Raw genomic sequence first — 20,149 nt, 5'->3', positions numbered from 1 at the left:
AGAATTTCTCAGGCTGGGTTATTCAGGCTAAAGCTAGGAGCTGTCAGGTGAGTGATAGGTACCCAAGTATTGGGACCATCTTCCGCTGTTTTCCAAAGAGCATTAACAGACAGTTGCATCCAAAGCTGGCCCAGCGGCATGGCCTATCGGCTAATGTCCTTGCCTTGAACGCACCAGGATCCCATATGGGCGCCGGTTCTAATCCCAGCAGCCTTGCTTCCCATCCAGCCCCCTGCTTGTGGCCTGGGAAAGCAGTCGGGGAAGGCCCAAAGCCTTGGGACCCTGCACCCGTGTGGGATACCCGGAAGAAGTTTCTGGCTCCTGGCTTTGGATCAGCATAGCATCGGCCATTGTGCTCTTCCTCTCTGTCTCTCCTCCTCTCTGTATATCTGATTTTCCAATAAATAAGTAAATCTTAAAAAAAAAAAAAAGGAACCCCTAATTCTCTTTAAAAAAAAAAAAAAGCTGGCAGTGGCGACTGGAACCAGCATTGAGATACAACTTGGTTGTAGGTTAGGGCTTAACCAGCTTGTGCTACACTTTAGGTCCCAATATACTTAAAAGACCTTTTACTTTACAGCCTGATTGGCGCACTTAAGCTGCTTCCTTCCTTTATACAGTTATTCCAAGAGCCACTCCTGGGGCACAGCCTGGAAATTCACCCATTTAGACAGGGAAAATCCCTTTCTTACAGAGTCGAAAGTTTTAAATTAATATAGACCACGCTTCTGGAATGGCACCTGCCACATCAGCAAGGCATGAGCTCATTAGGGTAAGATGTGTGTGCAGAGACAGCACGATACTGAGGCCCCCACCACAGCCAGGTTACAGCGGAGGGTTACGCTCCACGTGGCCTACTGGCCAGCCAGCAATCAAACCTGGTGGTAAGGTTTGCAGTCCCTGGGGGGTCATTCAATTTCCTCCCTCATTAGGCCCTGGAAGCCTAGGAAGGGAAAACGGAGTTCATAGCACTGTAAGGCTAGAAGCAGAGACTTAGCCGGTTCTGAACAGCCGTCTCTCGCCTCGGGGAGTCGGCTGCAGGCCGAGGGTGGGAAGGGAGGTAGCACCGGTGACCTCACGAGGGTAGGAAGTCACTGGACCGCTGCTCGCGATGGGAACTACGCTTCCCAGCATGCAAGGCGGTCGGGGGGGTCGTCTTTCACCGGCGACTGACGCCTCGAAGGTTCTGCTGGGAGTTTTCATTGACCTCGGGTGCGCCGCTCCTCCGGATCCCCGCCCATCACCTCCAGGCCCCGCCCCCTGCGGCGAGCGGATGACCTCGCAGAGTCCCGCGAGCCGCTGCCTTCTTCCCTTTCTCATTGGTCCATCATAGCTGTCATTCGGGCGCGAGGGGGAGAAGGAGCTTCCTGATTGGTGGGTTCTGTTTGGCGCCAACCAGGAAAGGGGGCGGGGCAGCGGCGGCGCTCACAGAGCAGCTATTACCGCGAAAGCCATCTCGGTTGGCACATCCTGCAAGGGAGGCGGGTGAGGGTCGGGCTGCTTCTCTGCCATCCCTGTCTGGCTACGGGGATAAGAAAAAAGACAAGTGTGCGACTTGGCCCGCTCCTCGTCGGCCCCCCGAGTTTGTTTGGATTTGATCCCGGGGTTGCTGCGGTCCGCCTTCCCGCTCGCCTCGCGGCCTGAGAGGGAAGCCACCGGTGCTTGTGTCTGGCACCTGCCTGTCCGCGCCGCCGCTCACCGGGCGGGGTCGTGTTTGTGTTTGGCCCGTGGGCGCAGGCGGCGGGGGCGCGAGGCCCGAGGCCGGTGTCGGCGGGGGAGGGCGCGGCGGAGGAAAAGAGGGAGCGGGAGCCCCTAGGAGGGCCGGGCGCCGCCATGGAACTGGGCCCGGAACCCCCGCACCGCCGCCGCCTGCTCTTCGCCTGCAGCTCCCCTCCCACGCCGCAGCCCGTCGTGAAGACATTGTTTGGCGCGCCAGCCGCCGAGGGACTATCGCCTGTCACCACCCTGACGGTCACTATGGACCAGCTGCAGGGGCTGGGCAGGTGAGAAGGAAGACGCGGACGCGCCATGCCCCCCGGGGGTCGCTGGCCTCGCAGTGGACTCTTGGGGAAGATCGAGTGGAGAAACGGCCTGGGAGGAGGGCGAGTCGGGTTGGACCCACGGCCGCCACTGGGGGGCTGGGGGCAGGTTGGTCGGGCCGGAGCCCCCGCCATGTGCACCCGGCCACCGGCGGGCGGAATGTTGGGCCGCAGCCCGGAGCAGGGCCCGGGGGCTCCCCACCTCGGTCGTGCCCCCCTTGCGGATGGCCTGGCACTGGGCCCTGGCCACCCTCCGAAGGCGCCTAAACCGCAGCGCCCGGTCTTCGTTTCCTGTAAGCTTTGTCTCTTCTGAACAGAAGAGACGTGGCATTTCCTCTCCTGCTGTTTTGTGCGGAGTCGTCCCAGTCCCTCGGCCGCGCACGTTCCTGGTGTCCGTCCACCCTGCATCCCAGCCCACCATTTTCTGAGCCCGTGTTTTTGGCCTGGGGGAAGCAGGAACTCCTGTCCACTCCTTCGTAGGTCTCTAGCTCAGGCCGCAGGACACATGCTCTCCATTCACAAAAAAAAGCTCGGCTTTCCTCGCCGTCTCAGGACTGGCAATGCGGTCGGGGGACCACCCACCCACTGTAATCGTTGGCTCGGGGCTGAGTGTTCTGGGTGGCGAGGTGAGCTCTGGTGTGGTCCCCATGTGAGGGTAGTTCATGCCAGAAATGGCTACTTGTTAAGTTCCTGGCCTGGTTCCTGCATGTGGCCCTTCAGGAATGTACTAGGAATCGCTCAGGTGGAATTATTTCTCTTGGTTTCAGTGAGTGTGAGCAGCCGCTGGAGGTGAGGAACAACAGCAGTCTGCAGAGAATGGGCTCCTCGGAATCCACGGATTCAGGTATTGCCTGTGTGTGTCTGAGTCATTTTGGTCTGCGCTGTGGGCTGCAACATTGGGAAATGGCTAAAGCGAATCTGTGAGGAGTTAGTTGATTCGTGCTTGTGCTGGAAAAATCGGGTTTACAATTTACACCTCTGTGAATGGCATTCAGAAAAACTTAGTTAAAATACAGGGTGAGGGTTTCCTGCTAAGGCCTTCTAGGAGCCAGCAGGTGATGGCTCAACTGCTTGGGCCCTGCCTTCCACATGGGAGACCTGGGGGAGGCTTCTGGCTGGTGGCTTTGCATTGGGCCCTGTGGAGAATCTTTGTCTTTTCTCTTTGTGACTCTGCTTTGCAAATACAGTGAATTTTCTAATTGTGAAGTGTAATATACAATTCTTAAGAACTGGGTGTAAGATTCTTTTACCTGTGGAAGTGGATGAATGATTATGTGAGCAGTTCCAGTGCCTACCCTGTAAGGCTGTGTCAGCATCCCAGAGAGGTGGGAGCCAAGCAGGTGCTGGTGGGCCTGAGTTGGCACAGAAGAGAAGCTGAGCTGTTGGAGCCAGGGACACCTTTCTTGGTGGGTGTCATTTTGTTAGAAGCAGCTGATGTGTGCCTTGTGTGTGATGATTAATATATTTTTATCTTTGTATATTTGGAAAGACAGAGCTTATGGATTTGTTTCACTTCCCAAATGGGGGCTGGGGCTGGCTGAAAACAGAAGCTGAGGGTTCCGTCTGGGCCTTCCACATGTGTGGCAGGGACCCTGCTTATTAGGGCCAGCACTGCTGCCTCCCAGGAAGTTTCTGAGCTGGAGTTCTGAGCTGAACTTGAATCTGACCACTCTGATGTGGAATGCAGGGATTCTTAGTGTTTTAACTGCCGCACCAAATGTCTGCTCTGTAATTGTCTTTGACAAAACTCAGAATTAATTGGAAAGCTTGATAAAATACTTAACTCTTTCAAAACTATTTCAGAATGTGAAGGAGTTGAAGTCATTCTCCTTAAATTCTCTTTTCCTTGATGATATTGTTAAGAGATGAGGGTTAGTAAATAGACTATGAAAATGTTATTTATTTAACAACAAAATGATATTTTATGTATTGTTTCTGATGTTGGGTGTTTTCCCCCCCACCGCCCTTACAGGTTTCTGTCTGGATTCTCCTGGACCCTTGGACAGGAAAGAAAAGTATGTATTCACTGTTTTTAAATGTTTATACATAGAAAAGATTTTTCTTATTTTAGGACAGTTAGTTATTTATTTGAAATGTAGATAGATGGATCTGTCCACAGATTTACTCCCCAAATGCGCATATGGGTTGTGGCAAGGCTGAGCCAAAACCAGGAGCCGGGAACTCCCTTTAGATCTCCCATGCTCCCACTAGTGGCAGGAGTCCAAACACTTGGATTATCACCTAATTCCTTCCTTGTATTTGAGCAGGCACCTGGGTCAGGAGCACAGAGTAGCCAAGCACTATGAATGGGATGCAGGGAAACAGCTTGGCGCACTGTGCCTCAGGTCTACCCCTCAATTTTTTTTTTTTACTCAAGTTCTTCACGCTCGAAATGGGAGCCCTGGATTGAACTGTTCCCCGAGACACTTCCTTAAGTAGTTTATATTCCCTCTCACCCCTATAGGATTTAATTCTCGTTTTGGTGTTCTCATGTCAATTCTTGCTCCACCTCTGACAGCTTTAAGGGAATGTGTGTATTTGAAGGAAGACTTGGGTTTGCTTTGAATGTTCCTGAAAATAGGACATCTTCTGAAATTTACTGTTGTATTTCTTCTTAAAAATGTGAATGTGTTTGACTATTTTTTCCACTGTTGTCAGTTAAACACATGTATCTGTTCAGATGAACACCTTTACTGGCTTTATTCTAACTATTTACCTTTGAATCTCGTTGTAGTCTTGGAAATCCTGTGAAGAGGATAAATTCTCTACCTGTAAGTTGGTTCTCTTGTGTATTTGGAGATCAAACCTGTGATCCACCTGCCAGCTGCACCTTGATAGGAGACTTCAGTTTAGAAAATGAAAACTACTTGGCTTTGGTCTGGGAGTTCTCAGACATTGCTTAGGGCAGCTTTAATAAGGGCTGTCCCTGGAGGAGGTCTAACTTGCAAAATTTAATTAAGCCAGAAAAGGGGTCCCTTATGCAAATATTTGAGGGTTGATTTGGCGCTGTCCTGCCTACTGAGATCTTAGGAAGTGAGACGTGGAGCCCTATAGTGGGTTCTGTTCTGTGGTATGGCCATATTTACAAGTTATCTACTGGCCGTGTGAAAAGCTATCTCCCGCCCCACTTATGAAAGCTTTCCACAGAATTTTTTATGTTTCCTAATTGTTGCTTTTTCACTTTGCTAGCCGAAGCTCTTGGGATGTAGTCCTGCTCTTAAGAGGAGCCATTCTGATTCTCTCGACCATGACATCTTTCAGCTCATCGACCAGGATGAGAACAAGGAGAATGTGAGTGATGTGGTTGCACTAGGCTGGGGGAGAGCGGCTGGGTTTCTTCCTGGGAGTACTCATGTGGCCTTTGGAGTCAGATCTGGGTTTAGGCACTGCTTGTTATTAACTGTGTGGGTGTGACAAGTAACTTGCTTTTTTAGCTTTCTCTGTAAAGTAGGAATTCCAGTGTCTTAGAGAAATTGCAGGAATTAAACTGGGAAATTAGAAAGTTAAATTGGTGCCTGGAAGGTAAGAGTTGGTCAGTTGTTCACTGAGGAGTAAGAATATCTGCATAGTTTACCTGGGAGATTTGCCTTGGCCTTCCTAGCCTCTGTGCCTTTGCTGTTTGTTTGACTCAGGTGAGTTGTGAACTCAGGAGAAGGCTTCTTGGCAGTGTTTGAAAAAGGAGATAAAAAAAATCTAGAATTTCAAGGTAATTTTGATATGATGGCTTGACCATCTGCAAATATGCCCTGACTATGTCTTTAAGGAAAAATGACATAGCTGGTGGCTAAAGAGGTGTTCATGGGCTCACCAGGCAGCCTGAAGGCTTAGTTTTCTAGGACACCAAGGTCATATTTGTTGGCTAAATGATTTAATACATGGGAAATACTTTAAATTGGTATAAATAATTCTGGTGTTGGTTATTACTGTTTTGGTGCTTATAACAAGTTGTTGGGACCAGCATAGTGGCTCAACTGGTTAAGCTGCTGCCTGCGATGTTGGCATTCCATATGAGCATGTATTTGAGTCCTGGCAGCTCCACTTTGATCTGCTTCCTGCTGATGCATCTGTGATGGTAGCATAAGATGGCCTGAGTGGTTGGGCCCCTGCCATGCATGTGGGACACATTGATTGGGTTCATGCTCCTGGCCTTGGGAGCCATTTAGGGAATGAACCAGCAATCGTAGTTAGTTCTCGCTTGCATGCTCTCTCTCTCTTTTCTCTGTAACTGCCTAAATAAATAATGTAATTTTTTTTAAGATTTATTTTTATTACAAAGTCAGATACACAGAGAGGAGGAGAGACAGGAAGATCTTCCATCTGATGATTCACTCCACAAGTGGCCACAACAGCCGGTGCTGTGCCAATCTGAAGCCAGGAGCCAGGTCTCCCTCCCATGTGGATGCAGGGTCCCAAGGCTTTGGGCTGTCCTTGGCTGCTTTCCCAGGCCACTAGCAGGGAGCTGGATGGGAAGTGGGGCTGCTGGGATTAGAACCGGCGACTTTCCGGGATCCCAGCACATTCAAAGCGAGTTGAGGCGCTAGGCTATGCCACCGGGCCCGAAAACCATTCTTGTTGAGTAAACCACTAGGGTTTTTTTTTCACTAGCCCCTTTCCTCCCTCCTATTGTTTTTCATAACATCATAAGTGAAAAAAATTGACTCCCACTGGGTAGGAAATAGCATAAAATACAGAGGAACCCTATGGATGAAAAGTTGGAGTCTTATTCAAAGGCATGATGGGAAATGATATTGTGATGACGTTGCTTTAGGATTGTAGAAAGTATTGGATGCAACTGTGACTCGTATTTTATGAAGTTGGCAGATACTGTGCATTTATTAGAAAGTAAAATGACAAGAAAAATGTGCAGTTGTTAGCCACTGACACAGCCATGCACATTCTTAGTTACAGATCTAGTGCTTTAATTAGATTAGAAACAGGTAAAGCCTTCCTTTGGCGGCAGTTACAAAGGTGATCCATGTCCCGTGCTTGCTTGTCCCCCCACATCAGCCGAGGCCCTTCTTGAGCAGCACAAGATGTCTCGACTATACTGTCTTTCAGGAAGCCTTTGAGTTTAAGAAGCCAATAAGACCTGCATCTCGTGGCTGCCTGCACTCTCAAGGAATTGAAGCGGGTAAAGATCTCTTCACACAGAGGCAGAACTCTGCCCCCGCTCGGATGGTATGTGCTGCTGCCTTGCACAGGGGACTCTGAAGTAAACAAGCACCCTTTTTGGTCAGGAGCATAAGACTTCAGTAGCTCTAGTTGTCTCTGTCTTTGTTTTCAGAAGCTAGACGGTTTTTGTGGTCTCCGGGAGACACAAATCTTTGACCTTGTTGATTATATGTGCTTGTGTGCATAGTAGAATTTTATCATTTTATCTCTTAAAGCTTGCTCTGGGAAGCTTTTGATTTCTTTTTTAAAAATATAGATTTTTTTGAAAGGCAGATTTATAGAGAGAAGGAGAGACAGAGAAATCTGCATTTGCTGGTTCACCCTCCAAATAGCTGCAGTGGCTGGAACTGAGCCAATCTGAAGGCAGAAACCAGGAATTTTTTTTTTAAACCAAACCAAAGCCCTCCCCCACAACAAATAAAAAGCACCTTGTATGTTAGTTTTATGATGAGGATTTAAAACAAAAAAAGAATGTGTAGGTTAACTGATGAGGTGTTAGCTTTTTATTCTAGGAATGAGCCTCTTTGCTAGGGAGGTAGTATAGTTTAAGTACCTGGGCTTTGGAGTCTGACAAGTGAGGTGTGTGACCTTGGTAACATCATTTAGATGTCTTATCAGTTTGCTGGTAAATAAAAACATTGGGATTACACATGTGAAGATTATATATGTAATGGCTGGCACACAGTAAATCCTTCATCAGAGGCTGAGCAAGTGTTAAGTTCCAAGTCTGAAGACTCAGGGAGAACGCCAGCTGGTGTTCTGTGAGCATTCCCTTGGCCGTCTGTGGTCTCTGTAGACACGTTGCCTGTTCCTGCTCTTGCTCCTCCCAGCAGATCATCATACTGTCCTACCCCTTCTGCTTAGAACTGTTCTGATCCCAACGTACAGAGAAGCTTCTCGTCCTGAGCGGGGATCCCAGTACTGCCTGTGAGATCTCTTGCTTCTGGGGAGAGTTTTTTCCTGTTTGATTGGACTGTACTTAAGGCTCTGTGGATAGCAAATGATCTTCCTTTGCTCAGTAGCTGTTGAATTTTACTTGGGATAACCAATAATATTTTTTTTTTTTTTTTTTTGTCACAAAAGCTAGTGATCTGTACAAGGAAACTTAATTTACCAGGGCTCATTGACTCATCAGCTGTGAATTCTCTTCCAGCTTTCCTCGAATGAAAGAGAGAGCAGTGAGCCAGGGAATTTTGTTCCGCTTTTTATGCCCCAATCTCCTGTGACAGCCACTTTGTCTGACGAGGATGATGGCTTCATGGATCTTCTTGATGGAGAGAATCTAAAGGTACTGTATGTACTGTGCTGTGGGGTGTAGCGCATGTGCGTGTGTTCTTATTCAACTGCTGGGAAAGTCATGTAAAAAGAATAAATGTATCATCCTTCTTACTCTGAAGGAGCTACTGTGTGCTGGATGGCCATGTGTCCTAGAGCTGAAGGGGGACTGGATGTTTCCTCACCCTCCATAGGATGACAGGGTGCTGCTGGCTATGTTCAGCTCTCTGAACTGTTGGGTGATGATCTGCTGACCTTAAGGGAACAGCAGAGCGTACGTTTAAAATACAATGCTTGCCATTAGTATCCTAACTGTACTGTCTTGTATCTTTCTGACATCTAAAGCATTTAAACTTCTGGGTCTTTTTAAAATCACTTTCTCTCTTTAGAATGATGAGGAGACCCCGTCATGCATGGCCAGCCTCTGGACCGCTCCCCTTGTCACAAAACGGACTGCAAACCTTGTAAGTGAATCCAGTGTCTCTGGGCAGCTTCGAGTGGTTGGGTCACTAGGCAGTCGTCCTTACCTGAGTATAGCTGAGATGCACTGCAGTGCTAAGCACTTGGGAACCTAGGTTTTAGAGCTACCTTGGCTGCCGCTCTGACTGCAACCTTGGTAGATACATTTCATTTTTTTGTGTTTTCTAAGCTATAAAATAAGAGTGTGGATAAAGAGCATGTCTATCTGAAGCTGAACACAACTGCCTTTTTTTTTTTTTTTAAAGATTTATTTTTAGGGGCCCAGCGTGATGGCGCAGTGGTTAAAGTCCTCGCCTTGCACGCCTGGGATCCTATATGGGCGCCGGTTCCCATCCAGCTCCCCGCCTGTGGCCCGGGAAAGCAGTCGAGGACGGCCCAAAGCTTTGGGAACCTGCACCCGTGTGGGAGACCCGGAAGAGGCTCCTGGCTTTGGAACAGCATAGCATCGGCCGTTGCGCTCACTTGAGGAGTGAATCATCGGACGGAAGATCTTCCTCTCAGTCTCTCCTCTCTGTATATCCGCCTTTCCAATAAAAGAAAAAAAAAGATTTATTTTTAAATTTTTGTTGAAAAGTCAGATATGCAGAAAGGAAGATCTTCCATCTGATGGTTCACTCCCCAAGTGGCCAAAATGGCTGGAACTGAGCTAATCTGGAGCCAGGAGCTTCTTCCGGGTCTCCCACGCGGGTGCAGGATCCCAAGGCTCTGGGCCAACCTTGACTGCTTTCCCAGACTTCAAGCAGGGAGCTGGATGGGAAGCGGGGCTGCCAAGATTAGAACCGGCACTCATATGGGATCCTGGCCACATGCAAGGCGAGGACTTTAACCACTACACTATTGCGCCGGGCCCATAGGGAAACTTTTAAACAAAAAAGAACTGTGGAGCTATCTCTCCAGGTATACAAGTATACATTCTCATTTATGTAAACATCTACAGAACAGTAGATATCGTCCCAGTGCAATTTTAAAATAAAATAAATAAATCTAAAAAGGAAAAAAATTAAACTTTTGCTTGAAAAGCAGAATTACAGGGACAGATCTCTTCCATCCGTTGGTTCACTCCCCAGATGACTGCAACAGCTGGGGCTGGGCTGATCTGAAGCCAGGAGCCTTTTCCGGGTCTCCCACGTGGGTGCGGGGACCCGAGTACTCCAGCCATTCTCCATTGTTTTTCCTGGCGTTAAGCAAGGAGCTGGATTGAACATGGAGCAGGCCGGGACATGATCGGGCGCTCAGGTGATACTGGTGCTGCAGGCTGAGGTTTAGCCTGCTGTGTCAAGGCACTGGCCTGTTGGTAAGCTTTCTGAGGGTAAGGAGTTAAGGAATGCTTTGCTCATCTCCATATGAGGTCATCCAAGTACATATTCGCTAAGTGACAGGTACTCACTGCCTGCTACCTGATTTAGGGTCTTAAGCTATCCCAGGAAGCCCTAGGTGTATTTGCCTTTATGATTTGAGTGAGCCTATTTTAATGAAAGATGAATCTTTTTTTTCCTAAGGGCAATCGATGCAAGCTGTTTGAATCCCCTTCCCCGTGTAGCTCCAGCACTCGGTTGATGTTGAAGAGACCAGAACGACCTCTAGAGGAGTCTCCACGAGGAAACACAAAGCGGAGGAAGAGCATGGCTGGGGCCGGTTCTGAAGAGGCAGCCAGTCCGGAGAAGGCCCAGAAGGTTAGTTTTGCTGCTTGTTTTGTTTTTGGTTTTGGTTTGTTTGTTTGTTTTTTAATTTAGATTGATTTTTATGTTTATTGGAAAGTCAGATATACAGAGAGGAAGATCTTCCATCTTGGTTCACTCCCCAAGTGGCCACAACAGCCTGAGCTGAGCCAGGAGCCAGGCGCTTCTTCCAGGTCTCTCACATGGGTGCAGGGTCCCAAGGCTTTGAGCTGCCCTCAACTGCCTTCACAGGCCACAAGCAGGGAGCTGGATGGGAAGAAGGGCTGCTGGCAAATGAGCCGGTGCCCATATGGGATCCCAGCGCGTGCAAGGCAAGGACTTTAGGTGCTAGGCCTTTGTAGCTTTTCTTTGAGTAGTGATGCTATATTTTTAAGTTCAGCAGTTCACAGCCCTACCAGCAGCAATAATCTGACCCATTGAACCAAAGTCTGCCCAGCACTGAATGTACTATTCGCAGGAGAACTTTTTGTTGTGATGTGACACATGAATCCCCCTCGTTGCCTTTGTGCCAGTGAACTGTACGCAGTGCGCTGCTGCTCTGGACACCGAGTCCCTTGCTCCTTTGCATTGACTGCTCTGTTGATCCTGTGGCCTACACACATGACCTCATCTGTGATTCCTTCTGTTTTATGACCTTGTTTACATTTTTTGTATTTGTATACTGTTCCTGTCTTCGTACTGACCTTCCTTATTTCACAACATAAACTGAAGAGCAGCCTGTGACTTCTAAGGCCTGAGAAGTTTTGGGTAAAATTTAGTCTTGAAAGTTAGATCGTAGCTGGTCAGTATTGAGACCATTTGTTTCCTTTAACTCATCAAACTGGGGATTAACTTTCTAATTTTTATATGATCTCTTCATATATTTTGGCCTTCATGTTTTGATTTGTTTTCACACACTATAGTTTTAGTATTTTTCAGTTCTGTTTTGCATTACCTCAATGTGTTGCCCTCATGCCTAGCATAGGTAAGGTTTTTTGTTTTTAAGATTTATTTTATTTTTATTGGAAAGGCAGATATACAGAGAGGAAGATCTTCCATCCGATGATTTACTTCCCAAGTGGCCTCAGTGGTTGGAGCTGAGCCAGTCCGAAGCTAGGAGCTCTTCCGTACCCATGTGGGATCCCAGTACTTGCAGAAGCAGGATTAGCCTGTTGCCTCAGTGCTGACCCAATCCCAACCTAGCTTTAGCCTCACTATTTGTAGGAGAGATTGTAGCTTCATAGAAATTAACTTATATACTGGAATAACAGCAGGCCTACAAACAAAAATGCCTTTACCAGAGATGGACATTAGCATTTCAACCTTAGGACGTGCTGTAGGTGAATGTTCTCAAGTCCCAGTCAGGGATTTCCTCTTGGGACTGGCATTGTGGCAGCAGCAAGTTAAGCTACTGCTCATGATACCCGGCATTTCATATTCGAGTCCTAGCTTCCTGCTATTGTGCCTGTGAAGGCAGCGGGAGATGACGCAAGTACCCATGTTAAAGCCCAGATGGACTTCCAGCTGTGGCTGTTGTGACCTACTGGGGAGTGCACCAGAGGACAAAAGATCCCTCTGTCATTGTACTTTTCAAAGAAATACTTCCAACAAACACCTCAGCTCACTCTCTCTCTTTGATTTGTTCCAGCTTATACATCAGTGTTTATCCATGGCATCTTCCCCGAAAGGGACCATTGAGAACATTTTGGACAATGACCCAAGGGACCTTATCGGAGACTTCTCCAAGGTAATTTTGTGAACGGAACTGCTCTGAGTGATAGCCTGTTACCTTCTGACGTGGATTCCCGGGTGCCTCCAAGGGGAAACTGCTAGGAGGCCCATACCCCACACTGAGTTCCAGCTCCATCTCTGAATCCAGCTTCTTGCTATTGCATACCGCAGGAGGCAACAGATGATGCCTCCCTGTGATCTGGATAGGAGCACTCTCCCTGAGCCGGCCGTCCGGGTCACGTGGGGAAACAAACTCAGAGATTCTTTGGATGTACGTTTTGGTGCGTTCTCTGAGACTGCAGCCTTTGTTCTACTGGTAAGCCTTTCAGCACAGCAGTCTTGACTTCCAACCCAAAGCCAAGATTCTCTGGGGATGTTGCTTCTGATCAGAAAAAATGGTACAAAGAAGCAGAAACAAAGCTGTATCCTCACTACAGGTTTATATGTTGAAAGGTTAAGATTGAATTTCTTTGCTGTCCAGAGAATTATAACCTTTGGAGGAAAGGGGCCTCAGGAGAGTATGAAGGAAGATGTGCCTGTGGCCTGATGTGTCACAGGGGAAGGTGGCTGTCTTTCAGCTGGCTCTCGTGGCTGTGGAGTAAGCTGCAGTTTGCAACCCACAGCATGTCTCACGTCGAGTGTGTGGGATGCAGCCCTGACTCAACTTCCAGTCCTACTTCCTGCTGGTCATCTGGGAGGCTGCAAAACATGTTCCAACTCCTTGGGCACCTGCCAGATGGATTTTTGGCACCCAGCTTTTTCCTGGTCTAGTTCCGTATCTTGTGAACATTAAGGGAATGAACCAGTAGATAGGTCTCACTCCATTTTTCTGCCTTTCTTATAATAACGAAAAGCTGTGGTAAGGTATGAGGGTGGAACATAGAGTGAATTGGGATTTTTTTTTTTAAGATTTGCTTATTTTTATTGGAAAGGAAGATTCACAGAAAGGAGATACACAAAGATCTAGTTCGTTCTCCAAATGGCCCCAGTGGCTGGAACTGAGCTGATCATGAGCCAAGAACTAAGGATTTCTTTGGGGTCTCTCACTTTCTTTGGCTACAGGTTCCTAATAACTTGAGCCATCCTCCATTGCCTTTCCCAGGCACAAGCAGGGAACAGGATAGGAAATGGAGTGGCTGGAACACAAGCTGGCACCCATATGGGGTCCAGGCGCTTGCAGGGGATGAGAGAAGGATTAGCTGATTGAGCCATCGTGCCTGGCATGATTGTATTTGTGTTAGTGACTATGGTGACAAGTAAGCTCTTGACTCAGTCCAGAGTAATTGCTGATGTGCTCCTGATAGTCCATGATTGGGCCAGGTTTCCCCCCATTCTTAGCACCAACTCCAGACTGGGTAGGGCTTGAACTTGGAGCATGCACGGAGGATGCTCCCTCACTGTGTGTGCGTGCTTTTCATTCTACCTTCTACCTGCTGAGATGAGGATCCTTGACAACACAGGAAGAAAAGGCAGTTATCAGTTGGGTATTCTTGGATAAGGAGCTTAGAGCTAGGGTCTGCAAATGGACAGTATTGGTTTGTGTCAGTGTTGGGTGTGAATGATGTACCTAGAATAAGAGGCAATGTATTCTGACACAGGCCAGCAGGTGTCAGTGTTAACCTTTATGGGGTTTCAGGGAATCTGAATGGTTTTCCTTTTTTTTTAAGGGTTATCTGTTTCGAACAGTTGCTGGAAAGCATCAGGATTTAAAATATATCTCTCCAGAAATTGTAAGTCATTCTTTAGGACCCTTCTATACATGTAGTATTTGAATATTGCTGTTCCTAATGGCCAAAGTTGAATCTTAATGATTTTCCACAGATGGCGTCTGTTTTGAATGGCAAGTTTGCCAACCTCATCAAAGAGTTTGTTATCATCGATTGCCGGTACCCATATGAATATGAAGGAGGCCACATCAAGGTATGGGCTTTTTCAGATTTGTTTGTTTGTTTGTTTGTTTGTTTGTTTTAAAGGCTTATTTTACTTGAAAAGCAGAGTTAGAAGAAGAGACACAGCTCTTCATTTGTTAGATCACTCCCCAAAATGGCTGCAGCAGCCAAGGTCAAGCCAAAGTCAGGAGCTTCATCTAGTTGACCCATATGGGTACAAGGCCCAATTACTTGGGCTGTGTTCTGCTATTTTTCCCAGTCAGCTATTGGATCGTTGAATTGGAATTCTAACAGCTGGGGCTTGAACCAGTACCCCTGTAGGATGCTGCCATCTCAGGCCGTGGCTTTACTTGCTACACCGTAATGCTGGCCCCATAACAAATTTTAAAGCAAGGTAATTGGTTTAGGAGGTATCTGGCTCCTGTGCACAGAACCAGGTGTCTGGTGTACACTAGTCCTTGTCACTCGGTGCTGCAGATGCTCTTCCTGTTCTGTCCTTGCTGCCATCAAAGGCCTTTCAAGGACCAGAAAAGGTTTCATGGGTTTACAAGTCTTGGGTCCAAGGCTCCTGGCCAGGAGAAGTCAGTGTCTGTGCCAACCTTGGCGATGCCTCCTGAGTTTAATTCAGTTGAGCTGCCTTTTGAAGCAACATGTGGAAACACACTTTTAGGAAGAAGGAACTGGTTTAAAAGATTAAATCTAACCTGTACCAAATAAAATCATTTTAAGGCATAATAAAAGTACATTAAATACACTGTCCATTACAGCCACTATACTGCTTTGTCTGAAATGCTAGAACTCCAGGCTTTAGATTTCTCATTACTGTGGAGTACCAGCATGAACATGATGAGGTATCTTGAGAATAGGGTTATGTACACCTGATATTCATAGCCTGTAGGTAATTTAATGCGCCTGTACTCTGAGGGCAACCCACCATGTGGGTCAAATCTCGAATTTTCCACTTGTATCCCTATGACACTCAGTTTTGAGTTTTGGGTCATTTCAGATTTTCCATGTAGCAATGCTCAAGCTGTATCTTGTGGATTTCAGAAACTGCCCAGTGTTGCATATCTGTAAAGTATACCACAGTGACACAACAGGGTTTGAGGCACCTGTTTGTGGTTCCTCTGTGTGATAATGTGAATAGACCTCTGAAACTGTTGGGATGGATACCAGGAGGTCTACTGGGCAGTCAGGAGACCTTCAAAGTCAGAGTGGTCCTATGGACCCTGATTAGATCACTACTTCAGCTGTCTCAAGGGTCTCACCTCCACAGGGCGCAGTGAACTTGCACATGGAAGAAGAGGTCGAAAACTTCTTACTCAAGAAACCCATTGTGCCTACTGATGGCAAGCGTGTCATCGTTGTGTTCCACTGCGAGTTTTCTTCTGAGAGGGGCCCCCGCATGTGAGTGTTACATAAGGCTTTGGGGAAGAAACCTTGTGATACTCTATGGGGTGCCATGGTGTCTGGGCTAAACTTGGAGCATGTTTTGGTATATCAAGCATTCTTTTGCAAAACCATTAATTATTTCCATGTCTTAGGTCTACACTTGTAAATTCATGGTTTTGTGAAAATACCAATTCATTCATAATAGATATTTTCCTAAATTCTCACCCAAGTAATAGTTTGCTTATTCATTTATTTAATTATACCGGAAGAGCAGATTTACAGAGAGGAGAGGCCTTCCATCAGCTGGTTTACTCCCCAAATGGCTATAATGGCTGGAGCTGAGTTGATCTGGAGCCAAGAGCCAAGAGCTTCTCTCGAGTTTCCCACAAGGGTACAGGGTCCCAAGGCTTTCCCAGGCCACAAGCAGGGAGCTGGATGGGAAATAGAACAGCTGAGATAAGACCCAAGTGGGATTTCTGCACATAAAGGGGGAGATGAAAAAAAAGGGGTCAATATATAGCAGCACATAGTTGTTTACTGTGTCCATGCAAAGTGGATTGTAAACCTGGAACATGCAGTATAGTAAAACACAGCAGTGACAGGACCACGCTGCAGGGCAGGTGGAGAGCTAAAACAGGGTGCAGCCTCAACACTAACTTCCAAAGTGCATGACGGCTTCTGAGGAAGCGAGCTGTCCTACATTCAGAGAAAAGCATGAATACAAGCAGGTGATGTTTGTTCATTCATGAGTATAATTGTTCATTCATGAGTATAATTGTTCCCTTAGCAGATACTTTTTTCTCGTTCGTGAGGTCCTTGGTGTGAAAGGGAATAGCATGGAGAAGTAAGCAGAAAAGCCCTGCCCTCATGGGACTTACATTTCAGAGTAGGCAGAAGGCAGACAAATAACGTTTTATGCAGTCTCTTACAAGGTGCTTTATAGTCACAGGTTGCGTGAGGAACAAGTGGTTTGTTTGGGTGGGTGGGGGTGACAAATTGTAGGCCCTGTAAAGACTTTTGATGCTGATAGTTTGCATGAAGAACCACCAGCCTGATGAGGACAGTGGGGGGGTGCACATTCCACATGCACTCCCAGCGGAGGAGTGCAAGCAAGGCCTAATTAAAAACTACAGGAAGGAAAGAATCCCCCTTGGGAGGAAGGTGAGGGAGACTGGTCAGCAAGAAGTCAGGCGTGCGGCAGGTGCAGAGAATGCAGGGGAGGCGGGCTCAGCAGCCGGTGGTAAAATTGGCTGAATGTAGGTCAAACGCTTGACCTGGAGAAAGGGAAGTTGGGGAAGAGACAACTTCCTGGTGCTGGCTGTGAACACTGCTCACATGATCAGGATGGATTATTTTCAAGAAATACAGGGATTTCCAAGAATTAGTGTGAAGGTGGAAGACATGTAAAGAGCACTGCAGCTACAAGCTCTGCTTTTGCTTTTTCTATGTTGTCTTGTTTCTCTGCACTGAAAGAGCTTACCTTGCTCTGGCCTTCTTGTTTACTAGGTGCCGGTATGTAAGAGAGCGAGACCGGCTTGGTAATGAGTATCCCAAACTTCACTATCCTGAGCTGTATGTCCTGAAAGGGGGCTACAAGGAATTCTTCTTAAAATGCCAGGTAAGACGGTGGTCTCTGAAAAGTGTGCCTTCTATGACCTCTGTGCCACACTAGTGAATCTGCCTGCCGGCCGTGACTGTTTCTTAAGGACAAAGTTGAGGGTCCCAGGAGAAGTAGCTGTTCCCTGGGTAGGGAGGGAGCCAGGTTGTGTGCCTGAGGCAGGTGTACCCTAACTTCATCCCCTCCTGTCCCCAGTCTCACTGTGAGCCCCCCAGCTACCGACCCATGCACCACGAGGACTTTAAAGAGGACCTGAAGAAGTTCCGCACCAAGAGCCGGACCTGGGCAGGGGAAAAGAGTAAAAGGGAAATGTATAGTCGCCTCAAGAAGCTCTGAAGGCAGCGGTATCAAGACGGCAGCAGCCCAAGCCCTCTCCGTCCCTCCTGCAGTCGCCTCTTTGCTGCAGAGAAACTTGAGCAAAGGGGCCAGCTGTGTGGTGTTTACAGAGAAGACCTGCAGCTTCTGTGCCTTCAACTTACCTCCCACACTCCCAAGGTTGGGGCCTCCGAGGCATCTTAGTGGCTGCGCCTCTTCTGCCAGTGTAGGACATCCTCCCTGCACATCAGGACTGTCTCCCAAGGCTGTCACAGGTAGCAGTGCAGGCCCGGCACGCTGTCAAGCTGCTTCTGTCTCGTTATCCCCAACAAGTCCAAGAAGCAGCTGGGGCCTCAATGGGCTCTGGTCTTCCCTTGTGAAGGGAGGAGGAGGAGGAGGAAGGAACAGGAAGAGAAGTGCTGCTGACCAGATACCAAAGACAGCCTTGGAAGAAAAAGTCTTCATGGGACCACTTGTCTCTTTTATTTATTCAACCTCACCAATTATTTTAATTTTTTGTAAGCTCTGGAGACTTTTACTGCTTCATTAAGTCAAAATACTGCCATTCTAAGTAGGGTTTTTATCATCCTGGAACTACCTCTGCTTTTAATTAAAAAAAAAGAAAAGGGGGGTAAGAAAAGGCAAAGTCGGTGTGAGTTGTGGGACAGAGAGCAAGGAGCTCTGTCACCCCCAGGAAGCATCGCGGTACTGGGGCTGCTGCTATTTAAATCCAAGGACTGAGCTACTGGTGGGCTAGACCCCGAGCTCAGGCTTGGCTATCGGACATAAACTACACCTCCCAGACTTTGGCCAGAGAGATCTGTTGGAAGGGAAGGTCCCTATTTTCACCCTAGTGCCCTGTGTTGTTGGCTGGCACAGAAATCACAGTGGACACGTTTCAAGCAGCTTTTCCTTGAACCACTTGCAAGTCAGTCCCAGAATGTAGTGTGGGTACCAGGGTGCTGGTGTGGGGATAGGTGGGCCCCGCCAGGAAGGGAGGAGCTTCCCCACCAACTCTCTCCTTGTTACTCTGATACTCTTAGCATTTATTTTTAGTTCTTGAAGTCATGAGTGAAAAGAGTAACAAATCAGTGTTGAATGGGCCACCCAAGTGTAGGGAGAGGGGCTGGGAGACCTGGGCCTCTGGAGGGAGGGAGCTGGTATTGAGGTGTCTGCGTAGATTGTTTCTCAGGAGGGAACGTGGTGGATTTTGAAGGTAAAACTTTCTGGGTTTATCATGTTTTGATTTGAGGGACAGTGGTGGATCATCGCCAGTTGCCCCCTTATCTAACTCCACAGAAGTAGGAGTGTCAGGATTCCCTCCCAGGGAGTGGGGCTGCCTCGACTTCTCCTACACAGGTCTCTTCTTGGCACCTGCTGCTCCTTGCCCTTGTTGCTCCTGTGGGGGACAGCCAGGCTTTTCCTATCGAGAGTCAGTTATTCTTCACCTCTGATTCTTGTTTTGGGGTGGGGAGGGAGTCAGCAATGCTGGAGATGACGGCTTGCTATGTGATGGGTTTGAGCTGCATTTGGCTGTAAAACAATCTTGTTGGGAAAAGCATGAGGGAAGGGAGCCTCATCTTAACACTTCCTGAGACGTAGTACCAGTTAGTCTCCATTGGGTTCTGTTGGTTGCATGCCTCAAGAGGGAGGAGGTTGGGTTGACCTCCAGATTATACCAGCTTTGTTAAACCAACTGTTGTTGGCTCTGAAAATAAAAATGATCTTGAACCCATGATCTGTTTAGCTTTTGATGCATTTAAACGGAACTGCATTTCTGGGGTCACACTTCCATTTCCTCCACAAGACAGGAGCTCTGATGCATGGCCTGGCAGGAGTGGCAGGAACAACCTCATTAGTCTAGACCCTGGTGGTTTGGACTGGTTGGCAAGATGGCAGTAAGAGCCTTAAAATCATTAATTACTTTAATGGAAGTTAACAGAACAAAGGGAAAAACTAAAAGATGGGAGTGTGTGTTGTGTTCCACGGGAGAGGTGTTTGTCAGTCACATGAAGCCAGAGAAATTTACAAGTGTGACGGATACGAGGGCTGGTTGGCCAGGGTGTGTTACGGTCTTACAGAAGAGAGGGGTGCCTTGGATGGAGAAGTGGCCTCTGTCCCTTTCTGCATATGTATGAATGTAGGAAAGCTAGTGGTTCAAATGTCTGACAGATTGCTCTCTAAGTCATAAACAAGTGCTAAGTGTGATACAGTTTACCAGAAATCCCACTTGGGCTTCATTTAGACATCTGATTTCCATCTCCCCCAGTTCACAGCAGGAAGGAAGCTGGAGCCACAGCCAGGAACGCAGTGCAGGTACTCCAGTGTGGGACACCGGCATCCTAAAGGGCGTCTTCACTACTAGGCCAAAACGTTTGGTAATGTAGCAAGAGGAGGTTCCTTGTTAAACCACATCTCCGTAAGGGAAGGGTCGTTAGAGTAAGCAAGTCCATAGAACTTGGTAATCACCAAATCTTCCCCAGTAAGCACCCCATTTCTGAATTTTAAATTTTTTTCTTTTCTTTTTTCTTTTTTTTTTTTTAATATTGGAAGGGCAGGTATTCAGAAAGAGATCTTTCA

At 47.6% G+C, this 20,149-nt stretch overlaps 1 protein-coding gene across 2 annotated transcripts; it reads left to right on the top strand.

Moving 5' to 3' along the window:
- Positions 1 to 1,494: 1,494 nt before the first annotated feature.
- On the top strand, positions 1,495 to 19,305 carry CDC25A (cell division cycle 25A). 2 transcript variants are annotated; one of them, XM_040994388.1, is made up of 15 exons: positions 1,495 to 2,003; positions 2,807 to 2,883; positions 4,012 to 4,054; positions 4,774 to 4,810; positions 5,229 to 5,330; positions 7,098 to 7,217; positions 8,365 to 8,499; positions 8,876 to 8,950; positions 10,466 to 10,639; positions 12,273 to 12,371; positions 14,023 to 14,085; positions 14,177 to 14,275; positions 15,521 to 15,651; positions 17,143 to 17,254; positions 17,450 to 19,305. In XM_040994388.1, exons 1-15 carry the CDS (start codon positions 1,834 to 1,836, stop codon positions 17,588 to 17,590), a joined length of 1,578 nt encoding a protein of 525 aa, XP_040850322.1. In that variant the 5' UTR covers positions 1,495 to 1,833; the 3' UTR covers positions 17,591 to 19,305. The 2 variants fall into 2 exon arrangements, with proteins under 2 accessions (XP_040850322.1, XP_040850323.1); XM_040994389.1 differs by lacking the exon at positions 7,098 to 7,217.
- Positions 19,306 to 20,149: the final 844 nt, after the last annotated feature.

Source organism: Ochotona curzoniae, unplaced genomic scaffold (assembly GCF_017591425.1).
Source record: "Ochotona curzoniae isolate NIBS_2020 unplaced genomic scaffold, NIBS_Ocur_1.0 contig_908, whole genome shotgun sequence".
In the NCBI taxonomy this organism is placed as follows: Eukaryota; Metazoa; Chordata; class Mammalia; order Lagomorpha; family Ochotonidae; genus Ochotona; species Ochotona curzoniae.
Note: the sequence above shows the minus strand (reverse complement) of the source record. Positions and strands in the feature narration are given on the sequence as shown.